The sequence below is a fragment of the Colletotrichum aenigma genome (assembly GCF_013390185.1).
Source record: "Colletotrichum aenigma strain Cg56 chromosome Unknown KSG_Cg56_contig10, whole genome shotgun sequence".
Classification (NCBI taxonomy): Eukaryota; Fungi; Ascomycota; class Sordariomycetes; order Glomerellales; family Glomerellaceae; genus Colletotrichum; species Colletotrichum aenigma.
This window is the reverse complement of record NW_023500916.1, coordinates 3,313,597-3,328,562: the sequence shown is the minus strand read 5'-3', so window position 1 is coordinate 3,328,562 and position 14,966 is coordinate 3,313,597. Positions and strand designations below refer to the sequence as shown.

Genomic DNA, 14,966 nt, shown 5'->3' with positions numbered 1-14,966 from the left:
TTGCAGCTTCAAAATACGAGGGGCTCCCTGGCTTTTGCATTCAGGACCACCCTTTGGTCTCCATCCCCGACATCCTGCAGACACCATGTTCAAGGGACACTCAACAGAAGAAGACGAGCAGCTGGCGGCGCAGCAACAGCCGCCGCCAGCGACTGCTGCAGCAGCACTCCAACCAATCGTGGACCCCTCAAATACGCCAACTCAATCGGACTTTAGCTACTCGAGCCAATCCACGATGGGACAGGAACCGGAGATCGTGGAGGCACATGAGGACGAGAGGCCCACGGACAGCCACCACCTTGCAGACATGGCGACCAAGGAGACGCCAATCGAAGAAAAGGGACACGCGCAGATGGACCACAACGCGGTCGAGGTCAAGAACTTGGGCTGGAACACCCACGCCAAAGACGTCGCGCAGCCGATGGTTGGTGGCTTGTCAAATGAAGAACTTTGGATCCTCGTCCGACGTTTCGACAAGGTAGGGCCTAGATACACGCTATGACTGAATGTTGTGCCATTGGTGGCCGATACTGATGTGCCCCTAGCAAGTATTTCACGTCAAATCGATCCCAGAGCCACCGGTAAGCTTCGTCCAATGATCCCATCCAACCCTCCCCGATTTAAGGTTCTGACACCCTGCAGCTGGCATCTCTCGACCTTAACATTGCAGACGAGGAGGAATTCTCGCCCGACAAGCTTCGCGCCCACGTGGAACGCCTGTATATGACAGTTATCGTTGGCGCATTCTCATTCTGGAAGCACATCGTTCGCATCCGATCGTGGCGCGAGTGGAAGCGCACTTCGGCCTTTCTATCCGTCTACACCGTAGCCTGGCTGCTTGACTTTGTCATCCCCGTGCTCGTCAGCTTCCTCATTGTACTTGTCCTAGTTCCCGAAGCCCGCACCTTTTGCTTCCCTCCCGCCCCCGCATCCCTCATCGACAGCAAGACTGGCGGCGTCAAGAAGCCCGCGTCAGGCGTCCTCGCTTCCGACGACTCCATAACGGGAGCCCCCGAGAAGCATGCAGGCGAAGCCGTGGAACAGGAAGCGCACAGCTTCGTGACAAGCATCTCGTCGCTGGTCATCAGCACCGCGGCGGGCAAACATCCTCAAGGCGATCCCCACACCGACACTGCTGCGCCGGACCCTACTAATATCACTGAAGATGTCGTCAACGCCAAGGACAAGACCGGTGGGGCTACGTCGCCCACTCACCACGACAAGACCAAGAAGCCGGTCTCTGAGACGGTCTGGACCCAGGCGAGGCCTGTGATGCGTGCTATTGCGGATGTGAGTAGACATGTATGCCAGCTTTGATTTAGGCATGTCTGATTTGTTCAAAGTTGGTTGATACGTACGAACGATTTGGGAACGCCCTCAGCCCGACACCACCATTCCCCCAACAACGGCCCCGACTTATCCTGGCCAGCGTCCTGCTCCCCATGCTCCTCGGATCGCTCTTCACAACTTCCTACATGCTTATCAAGGGAACCGGATTCATCGTCGGCTTTAGCTTCTTCGGCGACCCCATTATCCAAAGAGGCCTGGTGTTCATCAACCGGTCAGTCTTCCTGTCAACTCTGATTGCTCGCGTGTCTAAAGTATGTCAATGTCCAGCACCTACCCTCATTGGAAAAAGTATGTTGAATTGCGAAACACCATTCTCAAGGGCATTCCCACAAATGCCCAGCTTACGATCACGCTGCTCCGTATCGGTGAGAGAAACAAGGCGCCCCTGCCGCCGCCGCCCGTTTCTTCGACGCCCCCTCCTGATGAGCCTCACGCCACTGCGGGCCAAGGCCTGGAGCACCTCGGTAAGTTCCGACGGCATGCTACTCAAACTCAACGACTCACGAACTCACAAGGCGTCGACCAAGACGAGATAGACGAAGCCATCCAGCCCGACGAGTTGGCCCTCGCGCCGGCGGAGTCGGAGACCGAAGAGCACAAGCAGAAGAAGGGCCACCGGATTTTGAACTTTATCAAGAGCACCGCCAAGGGTGGAATCAATACCACACTCGCCGCGGATAAGGTCAAGGCCAAGGTCGGAGCCAAACACGCAAAGGACCGCCTCGGCGTCGTCAAGAAGCAACCCGATCCTGAGAAGGGTCCGATTAGCTTTCCGGCGAGATACAAGGGTAAGCGGGGCCACGCATTCATCACAGCTACGGCCACAACTCCTGCGCTGAGTTGGACAACGGAGGCGGAAGATGTAAAACCTGTGTGGTCTGTCGCTATTGGGGATATCCAAGTAAGAATTTGCTCCGCAAAGCTTGGGTCGCCACATTCTAACATGGTTTCACAGGAAATCCGGAAGGTTGGAGGTCTTGGATGGAAGTCCAAGATCTTTGTGGGGTGGGCGACTGATCGTGAGATTGCCGATGGTCTCGTTATCACCGATACCATGGGCAAGGAGCACCATCTCACTGCAATCGTCACCAGGGATGAGTTGTTTAATCGCCTAGTTGCAATGGGAGCCCAGATGTGGGAGGCGTGGTAGTTGCAGGTGAACGACTTATGATGATCAGAGAAATGATAAACGTGTACGCTTAGCACATGTGATTTGAGCGAATTCAAAAACATTACCGAAATACCTTTGAAACAATCCCTGATCATGTTGCTAACAAATACGGTACGAGTCCCCCCCTCCAACGAGGATGGACGTTGAAAATGGAAGCCCGAGTGTTTGTATCAATTGACCTTCTTCAATAGGGTCAAGTTAACACCATTGTTGGAACACCCCAAATTGATAAAATCTACGAGATTTCGTGGAAATGGAAACCTCCTCAGCTTGGTGTAAGTTACAATGGCGCTAACCACGCAGGGGTAGACTCTAAACTTCCGATGACCTCATCCCTCGATGCTTGCAGATCGTCTTCTCCCTAGTTCCTTGCCAGCGCTACAAAACGCGTCCACGTCTGTGTTCGCGAATCCCTGAACCGTTTCGCCAGCACATCACGGGTTACATCACCCGCATCTTGCGCTGAACAGCAACTGCCCGAGATCAAAGTGCCTTCCCCGCAATTGCATACTACTTCTCAACCTCAGAATTGCCTCGGCGCGGCCCTTCATCACGCGGTGGTCGCGGAGGAAAGGCCGCTGGCGAGGCCGCCAGCGGGGCCGCCAAGCGGAAGCGGGACGCGTCCGATGCGGGGAACTTGGATGGCATCCAGAAGCGAAGGACGGACAAACGCAGTATGGAGGAGGGCCGCGAATGGCAGCATCAATATTACCAGGGCGTCAGCGTCAGTGACCTCCCCGGCATGGGGTGCGGGTGGTGCCGACTCATCACACCAGAGGTTCCGTTCCACTCACCGTTCACTTGCAAGGGTCATATTGAGAGCATGTCTGAAACGGAGGGGCCTGGCAGCGGCGGGCTTCGTCTCTGTGGCCCCAAGAATTACATGGGTGTTAATAAGGATGGTGTATTTGATGCAGTCTTCATGATACCTTACGAGCACATCGGTAGGCATTATCCCCTCTCTAGTTGTGTACTACTTCTCACCACGTCACAGAGCTTGTGCCATATCCAGCAGAATTCATCCAACCGAGTCCAATCTTCGTGCTGACATATAGTTTTCAGTGAAGCCACTGCCCTGAGGCCTTCAAAGGGAGCCTTGATGAAGAGAAGTTCTTGATCGCCGCTGCCGCATTCGCCCACACAAGTGATGCGATAGAGTGGTGATGGAACCCGTCAGGCAACAACTTGAGCTGACTGGAGAAGGCCTACCTTGGCCAGCTTGTTGACTACTGATAAAGGCATCCTCTCAAAATCACCAATGCTCAAACTCGGGCTTAGATCCTGGAGCCAGGCACGTTCTCGGAAATCCAACGGTCCTAATCTCCCGTCATGGTACAGGCCTCTTTGCATAAGGGCTGCTGAGCGTGACAATACCGCGGGACTCTCGAGGGAAGCTTGCACGCTTGGCAATGACAAAGACTCACTCAAAAATCTGACACTTTCTGGCCACAGCGCATACGGTCCATTATCAATGGCTTGAACTTCGATCACCTTACGCACAGCGTGCCTGAGACGAGGTGCGAGAGCCCTGCAAAGCAAACTCTCAAGAGACCGGAGATAAGCCCCCGGTCTCATGATCAGGCCACTATCTTGCGCCCACACGGCCTCGATACGTCTATCGCTGCCCCATAGCTTTGCGACACCGTCGCGGACAACTCGCGCAACTCTATCGAGCAAACGCGTCTCCCCTGCCGTGTCAAGAACCTCGCCATGACGAAGGACGCATTGGCAACAGATCTCAAAGATCAAGATCGGAAGCTTGTCGCGGGCCACACTGAGGGCGGTTGGGTTTCTAAGCTTCCACGGAAACACAAAGTCAACATCATTGCCTTCCATTAGACGGTCTTCTCTTGCAACGCCTATCAACTCGGCTTCGTTGACTAGCTCTCCGATTGCCACCACGTCCACCGGGTGAAGCTGCTGTTGCGGCCATCTCGTTACTGGGTCATCGAAAGAGCGTTCGACGTAATCAATCAGGCGCTCGGAATGCTCCGTTGGGTTGATGTCGTTTGCGGTATAGTCGACTTTGGCGTTCATGAATCGGAGGTAGACGGCGACCATGGCAAGGTGAAGCAAGTCATCGGGTAGCATACGTCGAATTGAGGCAACCAATTCGCCGATGATGATGCATTCATGCGCGAGAAAAGAATTGCGGAATGTAGTGCTGGTGAGATTCAAGGCTAGAATGTCTCGGGGTTGTATGATTTTGAAAATCATCAAGATGATCTCCGGTGGCATCTGATCCAACCTCGTCTTGCCCTGAGTAGATGCGTTCTCCATGTTTGGGATGAGCTAGTTCGTGACTGCGCGGAGGTATGGCCATAGATCGAGAATGTGTGTGACTGCTAAAGAAAATTTTCAGGGGGCAGCTTGAAGAAATAGGGGGTAAAAGGAGCTTGCAGGAACACCTTGGTGAGTCAAGTTATGAATTGTCACTGGGCCAATGGTCGCTGTTTTCACGAAGTCGAAGGCGCCACATCCATTTTCCTTTCTCCTATGACACGCACTGCCGAGACATCAGGGTAGAGTTTACGCTCTCGTGCAAGAAAACACCTTACGTAACTTGGCGGGTTTCGTATGTTTCGAGGCCTTCGCGTCCTTCAACATCCCAGCGGGTACAGGTAGACTACCTTACTGTCTAATTACTGTTCAAGACGTGCGGGATTGACACTCAGCAACAGTCGACGCTCTCTCTCACCAATGAGACATTTACAGTCAACTGAAACTTCCGAAAAATAAGCCAAGGCTGGGGAGCTTCAAGTTCTTGTCCCCAATGAACAAAGGGTACATAAGCTAGCTATTCAAGGATCCGAAACCAGCTGTCGGTCACTTACACCCGAAAGCAGGCCCAAGATGTTCTGTCAAGTCATGAGTGGAGACATAATGAGACTTGGACACCAGTCCCCGCGCCGACGTAAACCGAGCGACTAACCTCCAGAAGTGGAAATCTGAAGCAACGATATCTCTGCCAACCAAATTTTGCGTCGCTTTCCGAAGCTCTGACGGCGTTGAGTGCAACTCGTGCCCCTGTTCGCTATCTTCCCCGCGGGAAAGTTCGCCGGTTGCCGGAAAACTCACCGGGAAATTGCCGAGAAACCCGCAGTATAAGGGGATTGGTGCGGGAAACCCCTCGTCCGGAAAACTTGGGTATCCTGAGTCAGAGTACGGGGCTTCAAGAGTGTTTCCTTTGATGTTCTCGAAAAGTTATCGGGTCGCTTGGGCTGAGCGCTTCGGCTTGCGGCGGCAGACATGGGAGGTGTAAGTGCCACGACGATAGCAACGCTGGAAATGGGATGTTGGCCGTCTGTGTGCCCTCAGCGGCTGCTGAGAATATAAACTAATGTCTAGCTTGAGATAATGCCTGTTCTCTTGGTTTGTATGTTAATTAACAACTGAAGACGCTTTGCTTTGACGATACCCCTTTGTTGAGCTCTCTGTGCCGTTTGCACTATTGTCCCCATCATCATGGACGACACCACGCAGCCCCGAGTAGGGCAATACTCCAAAGACAAAAACCAACCCGACAACACCTCCAGCTCCCACCCATCACCTTCAACATCCGTAATATTCGATACATCCGACGAAGACATCGAACAGAATGCTCCAACGAAAGAGACCTCCAAGACCTCCCCCGCCGACGCCGACGAACCACCCCCAGACGGCGGTCTGCAAGCCTGGACACAGGCCCTCATGGCACACCTCGTCGTCGTTAATACATGGGGCACCATCAACTCCTTCGGCATCTTCCAGACCTTCTACCGCGACTACCTCTCCCGGCCGGCGTCTGACATCAGCTGGATCGGCTCGATGCAGGTCTTCTTCCTCTTCGTCGTGGGCGTCTTCACCGGACGGCTCACGGACGCGGGATACTTCCGCACCGTCTTCGGCATCGGCTCGGCACTCGTTGTGCTCGGGAGCTTGACCGCGTCCTTCGCAACGGAATACTGGCAGCTGTTCCTGTCCCAGGGGCTCTGCATCGGGCTCGGGATGGGCGGGTTGTTTTGCCCGGTGATGGCTGTTTTGTCGACGTACTTCAAGCGCCGGCGGAACCTGGCTATTGGCATTGCCATCAGCGGCTCGGCTACGGGAGGCATGATATATCCGGTCATGGCGCGCCAGCTCTTGCCCAAGATTGGTTTCGGGTGGACGATGCGGGTGATGGCGTTGATGCAGCTCGTGACTTTGCTGGTTGCCAACATCTTTATGAGGTCTCGGCTTCGACCGAGACGTGCCGGCTCGCTTGTCGAATTGTCGGCTTTCAAGGAGAAGCCATATCTCTTGTTCACGATTGGCATGTTCTTTGTATGTCGTGGACAACTCCAAACTTGTACAGAAAATGCTGACCGCTTTTAGAACTTCTGGGGTGTCTACTTTGCCTTTTACTAGTAAGTCCAGTCACAACAGTAAAAGCCCATTCAAGCATCAGACACTGACATGAAGTAGCATTGGCCCCTTCAGTCGCGACAAGTTGTCGTTCTCCTATGATACCTCGATCGATATCCTGATGATAATGAACGGAGTTGGAGCCATTGGCCGCGTCATACCCGGCTTTCTCGCAGATCTGTTCCTGGGACCTCTCAACGTCGTCACACCCGCTGCTGCAGTTTGCACTATTCTTCTATTTTCTTGGATGGCAATCAAGAGTGCTGCTGGTTTATACGCCTGGGCTGTGGTATATGGTACGTCAATGTTGAGCTGCCTTGGACACCTGCGCCCCACGCTGTTATCGAGTTTAAGATACAAACATCGCTAACGTGTTTCCAACTTATAGGCATCTTCGGAGCCACGGTACAAGGTCTTTTCCCGGCCGCCCTATCGTCTCTTACAACCGACCTTCGCAAGGCAGGCACACGGATGGGTATGGTGTACTCCATCGTCAGTTTTGCCAACCTAACCGGCCCCCCTCTCGCCGGCGCGTTGATCAAGATTGGCGGGGGAGAGTACACGTACGCTTTCATATTCGGAGGTCTCTGCTTGTGCTTAGGAACATCGTTCCTCATTGCTTGTCGTATTGCGAAAGGAGGGTGGGGGCTGGCAAAAGTTTAGTCATCGGAATTTGAGTGGTAAAAGAATATGCATAGCGTGATAGGTTGGGTAATCAACGAGAGATGAATAACAGTTATTGATTTTTAATGCTAGAGCTCTTCTGATATTAGATTCAATCGTGCTCTTCAGACAACTACAACAATGTGTTGACCATGGTTCCGGCCCCACTCTAAATTCCGACCCGGGCGGGTTCATCAGCAAAGATGCAGGCACCTGAAGAGAATTAAAAAAACGTTGGTTTCTCTTGCTTCAACATACCTTCCTCTCTTGCCGTCTTGGCGCGCCTCACACAGTAATTCCCACAAACTGGAAGCACGCGATGGCGAACTTCCAGCCCATCGATATGGCAATAGCCAACCCAAAGCCTCGTTTCGTTCACGATCCGGAAACGAATCGGAGCTCAAGGCAATACCTACTTCAAATGGCCGACTACGATGGAAGCCACGGTTATCCCTATTGCTGGGGATTTACCATCTTTCGCACCGCTTACGGGTCTGATGAGGCATTCACGAAGGCCGTTGAGCGGCTCAACAACTACGCTAAACACTGGGCCTACCATGACCTCACTCGTCGCCGAGGACGAGAGCCCAAAGACCCTCTGCCTAACCAGGATCTTTCAAGTCGGTATCACAGCTACATTATAGATGATCTGGGACTCGCTGGAGCAGATGCGGAGGAGGTTGGAAGACGATTCGATGCCTGGGTCAAGGAGCATCTCAACTGTACCGGCCAACGCGATGTTCCTAATGCCCGTTTTGGATTCTGTTTGATGCTTGACCAGCAGAGTATCCATGCGATTCTGGCCATGCCCGAGGATCGGGAAAGTGTTACTGACAACATGGGTCCGCCCAGGAACCAGCGTTGGATCAAACTCGTCACTGGCGAGCAATGGGCTGACCGTGGATGGCCGAAGCGCGGTAGACTATGGGGTCGTGCGGGGATATATGAATTCTGGGGGATGTGGTTCGACATAGAGGATGCGGATTTTATCTACGAGGAAAACGGATGGGCTGAAGACCCGTGGTCCGAGACCGACGGGGCTCTGAATTGTTGGGGTATTCCAGGCGTTGACTGGTAGTATTATCCTAGTGTAATATGCGAATGGGACTACATCGCGTGGCACTCCAGGTTCAGAGCTCCTCCGTATCCTCCCAGTCATATGTTGGCCCGGAGCAGTACGCGTTCCCAGACACCAAACTACTCGTGCACTCCGAACACTCGCTCCCAAGTGATGGGTTAGCAGCGACGAACAGTGCAATGTTGATGTCCGATGACAAGCAGATCGTAGCGCAGCACTCACCCTCCACGGACACATGGCATCTTCCACATTTCATCGTTGTTCCCTCTGCAATGGTTGCGTTGTTTGACGGATCGATCGGGAATGACGTGTAACCTGTTCCCCCGGGATGGGGTGTCACAGTATCTCCACCACTTCCAGGAGTTCCGTGCACGTAGTTACTCGCCATTCTGAGGTGCAGCGCATAGAAGATTCCGAAGAAGCCAATGGCGCCAGCCAGGTTGCTGCAATCGCGGTATACCCAAGGGTTGGATCTCTGTAAGTCTCCGGGTTCAAGGTCATGCGCGGCTTCGAGACCGGAGCAAGTATCTTGATCAGTGTAAGAAATGATACGACCGCAGCATAGCGGCAGACAAAGCTCGGTACTGTCGGGGATACTGTTGCAGTCAAAGATCTGAGGGTTCATGCTGTACAATGCAACAGCCGAGACATTGTTGATAGAGGCCACTTGCTCGCAAGATGCGCCTCCCTGACTGGCGGTATGCCACTTGTCGGATACGCACAAAGTTGATCCTTCATCAGGTTTTGGGGACACTGGTGGGGGAAGATCAGTCGGTCCGGTTTCCCCGCAAGTCTCGTAGATGAGTTCCAAGTCGCTCTCATAATTATCATCGTAAATTGAATATGAGCTACTCTGCATGAGAGCAAGACGGTTGATATAGCATCTGGAGCACATCTCGGACTGTGGCATTTCCCGGATCGAGATGACGCTGCTGAACTCGGCAATCAAGTCTGCAGTTATTAGCCTCATCGGTTCATTGAGTTGACTGATTGTCTGATCGGTCCTTATCATTGCAGTGAAGTCCCGGTTTCCGGATCTTTGAGACAGCTCGTTGTATCCTGCCCACATGCGCCCTGCATGAAGAATCGGTATCTCCACAGAAATATTCTAGCCCTGACATCCAGCATGGACGTTGTCGAACCAGCTTTGCAGTGACATCCCGCAACCCGAGCAACCAACCGAGTCAGTCAACGTCTTGTTGCCGAGCGTACCTCTATATCCCGGCTCTTCAAACATGCTCACCCAAAAGTCGCACAGGATCTTTCCGCTTAACGCTGTCTTGCATGTCTCAGGCACATTCTGGTTGCAGAGTCCATTGAGGGTGAAAAGTTGAAAATCCTCGAAATCACGCTGACCAGTGACATCTTTGGAACCCTCCAGCCAGGCCAGAATGGAAGACAAAAATCCATTGATGCTATCTTTGGCCAATGTGGTAACCCCGCTAATAGGGATCACCATCTCTACGATGGCCTTAGTGCACAGGCTATACACCCATAAATCCGAGCTCTGCTGGATCTCAACAGCACGATTCTGGCAGTCGTTCGTGTTAAGACACTCCTGGCTATAGTCAAAGAACCATGAGTAAAGCCCAGCACCGAGGATGTATACTGCGGAAGAGTCGATGATCCGCAAGGCCCACGCAGAATAGCACCGCGCGTCGCTGGTACAGGAGAACACCAACAGCACCCCCGAACAGGAACAACCCATGTCACCCTCCATCCCGGCGCCCGCGTGGGTTGTGGGTCTTGGCGAACTCGCAGCGTTGAGAAGCGTGCTCGAATCCCGGCAATCGATTGGCTCCTTTTTTCAACGTCCGCCAAGCTCTCCAGCTCTCGCACATCTTTCGTGTCACAATGATTCTGGGAGAGCTGCTCCTTCAGCCACTGCCGCATTTCTGCAGGCGCTGATCATGCTACCATCATTACATAGCGACCGAGCCTCCCGAGTGGAAACGACATACTGAGCGCCCAAAGTGTGCCGTGTTTCGCCCTTTCGCGTCCGCCAGCTCCGCCCCCGTCGGTCAGCAATATGGAGCTTCCAACACAGCTATCTAGCCTGTCATCGACCACCTCCCCGCCTCGTGTCTTAGTCGCCCAGCTCCTGCAGCTAGCTGGGGTCTGGAGAGATCAATGGCACTAACGCGAGGCCAGCCGGGCGGACGAGGCAGCCCAGAAGCATGCGCCTGTCATCTCGTCCAGGCAGCCCGTCCAGGCACACCAAGGTCCCTGATACCACATCGCTGCCAATCCTATGCGGGAGGCTCGCCCTGATTTGGAGCTTTCGGCTTACGGCAGGCCAGAATGCGCGATCCATATAACCGTCCCCTAGCCCCCCGGACGCTCGCAGCATCCACTCTCTCAATATCCAAGGCAGATCATCCGTCGTGCTCGTTCCTCATCGCGAACCGCCGTGTTGCATCAAAACAGAATTACTAGAAAGAGAGTGCTTTGAAGGCCTGACTCGTAACATGAGTGCCTATTAACGCGGCCGAGCCGTGTCCCGCCGGACTGGCCCCGCCGAACATACCCGGAGCCGAAACGAGCATCTTCCACTTCCCAACACCGCACCTCCGTGCCGCTGTGCGCCGGGCGAGCCGTCATGGCGGCAGCCCTCCACCAATATGACTACATCTTTGCGATAGCCACCATATTCTCCTTTCTCGATGCCTGGAACATTGGTAAGAACCTCCCGTCGTGGAAACCCCCGGCAAAGGCACTCAACCCAACCCCGGACCAGCATCCACTGACGCAGCCCAGGCGCAAACGACGTCGCCAACTCCTTCGCGACCTCCGTCTCCTCCCGCTCCCTGACCATGAAGCAGGCTATGGTCATCGCCACCTTCGCCGAGTTCGGGGGCTCCGTCTCCATCGGCTCCCGCGTCGCCGACACGATCCGCAACCGCATCATCGACCCGCACCTCTACGACGACCGCCCAAGCGTGCTGCTGCTCGTCATGATGTGCGCCATCTTCGGCTCGTCCGTCTTCCTCAGCGTCGCGACCCGCAATGGCCTGCCTATCTCGACGACGCACTCCATCATCGGCGGCATCGTCGGCGCAGCGACGGCGTCCGTCGGCATCGACAAGATCTCGTGGGGCTGGGGCGGCGTGTCGCAGGTCTTTGCGGCGTGGGTCATCGCGCCGGGGCTGTCGGGCGTGCTGGGTGCGGGGCTTTTTCTTGTGACCAAGAAATTCGTCCTGACGAAGACGAACGCGGTGAGGAAGGCGTTTTACTCCATCCCGTTCTACACGTTCCTGACCTTTGGAGCGTTGACGAGTAAACGAATCTCTCAGTTGATTTAGTTCTCCCGTCACTAACATATTTGTAGTGCTCATGGCGTGGAAAGGGGTCCAGACCGAGGTCGAGCTGACCCCCGCCCAGATCCTCATCGCCGTATTCTCCGTCGCAACAGGCGCCACCTCTCTCCAGGCATTCTTCATCCTCCCGTACCTCTGGCGCAAGATCGTCAACGAGGACTGGCAGCTCGAGTGGACAATGATGTGGAAAGGCCCCTGGCTCCTCAACCGCCCGCCGCCCCCTCCGCCCCCGCCGGGCGTCAACAAGATCAACATCAAAGATTACTACCGCGGCCACCTCACAGCCGACGAGCTCGCCTACGTCCGCGCCTCCGAGACCCTCCTCGAATCGATCCAAACAAGCCAGACGCCCTCTGACCTCTTCAAAGACGAGCCGCCCGCCGTGCTACTCCCCTCCCCGGCGCTCGCCCTCCCGCAAACCCCTTCCTCCACAGAAACAGTAACCTCCCGCCGCTCCTCGGAAGACATCATCCCCCCGCGCCCCGCCGGGCCCTGGAACAGCCTGCCAGTCCTCCTCTGGCGCCTCAACCGGCTCGTCCTCCGCGGCCTCGAAAAGGACGTTGTCAGCCTGCAAAAGCGCAACGCCCTCCTCAGCTGGGACATCGAGGACATGCACGCGCGCGCGGCGCACTACGATAACCGCGCCGAGTACATGTACAGCGCGCTTCAGGTCCTCACGGCCTCTACAGCGTCCTTCATCCACGGCGCCAACGACGTGGCCAACTCCATCGGGCCCTTTGCGACGGCCTACGACATCTGGCGGACAGGAAGAGTGGAAACGGCGGTCGGCGTGCCGCTGTGGATTTTGTGTTTCGGCGGCGGCGCGATCGTGTTGGGGCTGCTGACGTACGGATACCACGTGATGCGCAACCTGGGGCACAGGCTGACGCTGATCTCGCCGAGCCGCGGGTTCGTGATGGAGCTGGCGAGCGCGATTACGGTGCTGATGGCGACGCGGCTGGCGTTGCCTGTGTCGACGACGCAGTGTATCGCGGGCGCGACGGTGGGAGTTGGGCTTGCGAATGGGGATTGGAGGTGTATTAACCCGAGGTTGGTAGCTTGGATTTATTTTGGGTGGTTTATTACTGTGCCTGTTACGGCGCTGCTGTCTGGGTCTTTGATGGCGTTGATATTGAACGCCCCGAGGTGGGAGGCGGATTGGATGTAACAGTTATCGAACCTGGAAGGCTCACATGGCCTTGGTCCAAAGATTTAGACGAAGATAACTCATGTCAACTCAGATGAAGCACATGTAAGAGTTCAATGGCAGCCGTTTTGGCCTAGAGCCAGGCGAGACCGCCTATTTATCATGTGCTATCTAGAGCGACTACTTTTCCTGTGGTTCCATACTGTACTCTACTTTTTATCCTCATCTACATTATAACTATCGTCGTTATTGTCGTCGTTATTATCTTTATTGTCGTCGTCGTCGTCGTCGTCGTCGTCGCCGCCGTCGTCATTGCCAGTCCTCATCGGCATCGTCGTCCATCATACTAGTATCTAATCAAGTACACCGGAAATATAGCCGCCCAGAAACAGAAAACATAGGTATCTTAGCCAGGAGCCTAAACGAACCCATCATAAGCGAAGTTCCCGTGCACTGATATCTGCCCTTCGACGCGGCGGACAGTTCCTCTTCTCCTGACTGATAGCTTTCAGTGCAGCGCAAACACATGCATCTGTTCCTTTTTGGGCAAATGGGAGGCAACATTTGAGTTGTGATCAACATAGCCTTGTCCAACCAACGAATAGTGCTCGACGCATTCAGCTTTCTTTGCGAGGTAATCTGGCCACTGCAGTGGCAGAAAGAAACGGTCGAACCGGTGGGGTAGTTTATGCTCATGCAACGCCTTCATAATTGTGGAATTGACTGCTTGGGAGCCTGCTACCTCCTTTCGCCTAACGACGAGAAGTGGCAAGGTTATCGGGCGACGGGCAGTGGGATCGCCTAATAGAACAACGGCGTCACCTATGCGCGCTTATTTAGGAACGAGCACGCAATGTCCCGTATCGGTAGCGGCCAGCCGTCTTCCAGAAAGACAGTCGTCAGTCTTGAATTCGAGATACCTTTCGAGAAGATACGGAATGCCATGGCAGATAGACCTTTCCGTCCCAAGACCGGTGCTAAAAGTGAAGTTCAGATACGCTCGATGAATGTGCGCTTGCGCGGAAATCCACTGAGAAAACATGACAGTGAAGGCTTCATCTCCCATTAACTCTTTGTTTAACTGCCGGTTTAAGTTCTCGAAGAATCGGACCCATTCTCGACCAAGGGCCTGACACAAACTTTTGTGCCTGGCTTCGCATCCTTGTGGAAACAGGGGGTTCCCACTCACGAGAACATAGTCGTTGTCAACTTCGTCTATGGGTCCAGTTGCTTTAAGAATGACATCGTACATGTTCAATAATCTTTATCGGACATAGGAATATCGCTCCCGGGACAACAGAGTGTTGACAGTATTTCGATTGAGAGGCAACACAGCGCTGACACTGCTGATTATTCCGACGTCGTATCCCGTGTGCGCCAAAATGGATGGCACGCCACCAATGCTTAGAACGTGATGTTTTCCCAAAACTGACTTTGGTTGGTCTCTGATGTGATTTGTCAGGTTAGGAGCAAGGCATTGCCATTCCGGAGCCCAAGATGGCAAGCCCTGGAGACGCTCCTCGGGGTGCATATCTTGGACCTGTGCCATCAGACCTTTTATGCCTTCTTTTTCGAGTATGTAAATGGCCATTCTGCTAAACACAGCCTGTACGGAATCCCCGTAATCAACATCTAGGTATTCGCCAACGCGTCGCAAGTCACTTATGATGCTGAGATTTGCGTACACGTAATCTCGTGGATCGGCAACACCGAACCCTCGACGCATTTTTAGAACATCACACAGAGACTTCCCGTCTCCCCTGGCTCGGATATTCCGAGTTTCGTTCATGTCGTCTAAGAGGCTTATCAATGTCCGATATTCATTGGGAAGGGTGGCGGTTCCCAGCTTGAACTCGG

The 14,966-nt window shown here is 54.1% G+C and overlaps 5 protein-coding genes across 5 annotated transcripts; 4 read left to right on the top strand and 1 right to left on the bottom strand.

Moving 5' to 3' along the window:
* Positions 1–85: 85 nt before the first annotated feature.
* CGCA056_v014764 (uncharacterized protein) lies at positions 86–2,500 on the top strand (the record flags this gene model as incomplete). The annotated part of the gene is made up of 7 exons (XM_037330006.1): positions 86–478; positions 546–581; positions 643–1,290; positions 1,344–1,561; positions 1,618–1,814; positions 1,866–2,251; positions 2,306–2,500. The coding sequence occupies 7 exons, from the start codon at positions 86–88 to the stop codon at positions 2,498–2,500; spliced, it is 2,073 nt and encodes a 690-aa protein (XP_037171634.1).
* Positions 2,501–3,694: 1,194 nt separating this feature from the next.
* On the bottom strand, positions 3,695–4,801 carry CGCA056_v014763 (uncharacterized protein; the record flags this gene model as incomplete). Its single annotated transcript, XM_037330005.1, has 1 exon — positions 3,695–4,801. The coding sequence occupies one exon, from the start codon at positions 4,799–4,801 to the stop codon at positions 3,695–3,697; it is 1,107 nt and encodes a 368-aa protein (XP_037171630.1).
* A 1,185-nt stretch (positions 4,802–5,986) lies between these two features.
* Positions 5,987–7,633, top strand: apdF-7 (Aspyridones efflux protein apdF; the record flags this gene model as incomplete). The annotated part of the gene is made up of 5 exons (XM_037330004.1): positions 5,987–6,823; positions 6,875–6,906; positions 6,965–7,200; positions 7,293–7,467; positions 7,630–7,633. 5 exons carry the CDS (start codon positions 5,987–5,989, stop codon positions 7,631–7,633), a joined length of 1,284 nt encoding a protein of 427 aa, XP_037171631.1.
* Positions 7,634–7,886: 253 nt separating this feature from the next.
* Positions 7,887–8,645, top strand: CGCA056_v014761 (uncharacterized protein; the record flags this gene model as incomplete). The annotated part of the gene is made up of 1 exon (XM_037330003.1): positions 7,887–8,645. One exon carries the CDS (start codon positions 7,887–7,889, stop codon positions 8,643–8,645), a length of 759 nt encoding a protein of 252 aa, XP_037171632.1.
* A 2,599-nt stretch (positions 8,646–11,244) lies between these two features.
* Positions 11,245–13,020, top strand: pho-4-1 (Phosphate-repressible phosphate permease pho-4; the record flags this gene model as incomplete). Its single annotated transcript, XM_037330002.1, has 4 exons — positions 11,245–11,323; positions 11,403–11,921; positions 11,974–12,948; positions 13,013–13,020. 4 exons carry the CDS (start codon positions 11,245–11,247, stop codon positions 13,018–13,020), a joined length of 1,581 nt encoding a protein of 526 aa, XP_037171595.1.
* Between the last annotated feature and the right edge of the window lie 1,946 nt (positions 13,021–14,966).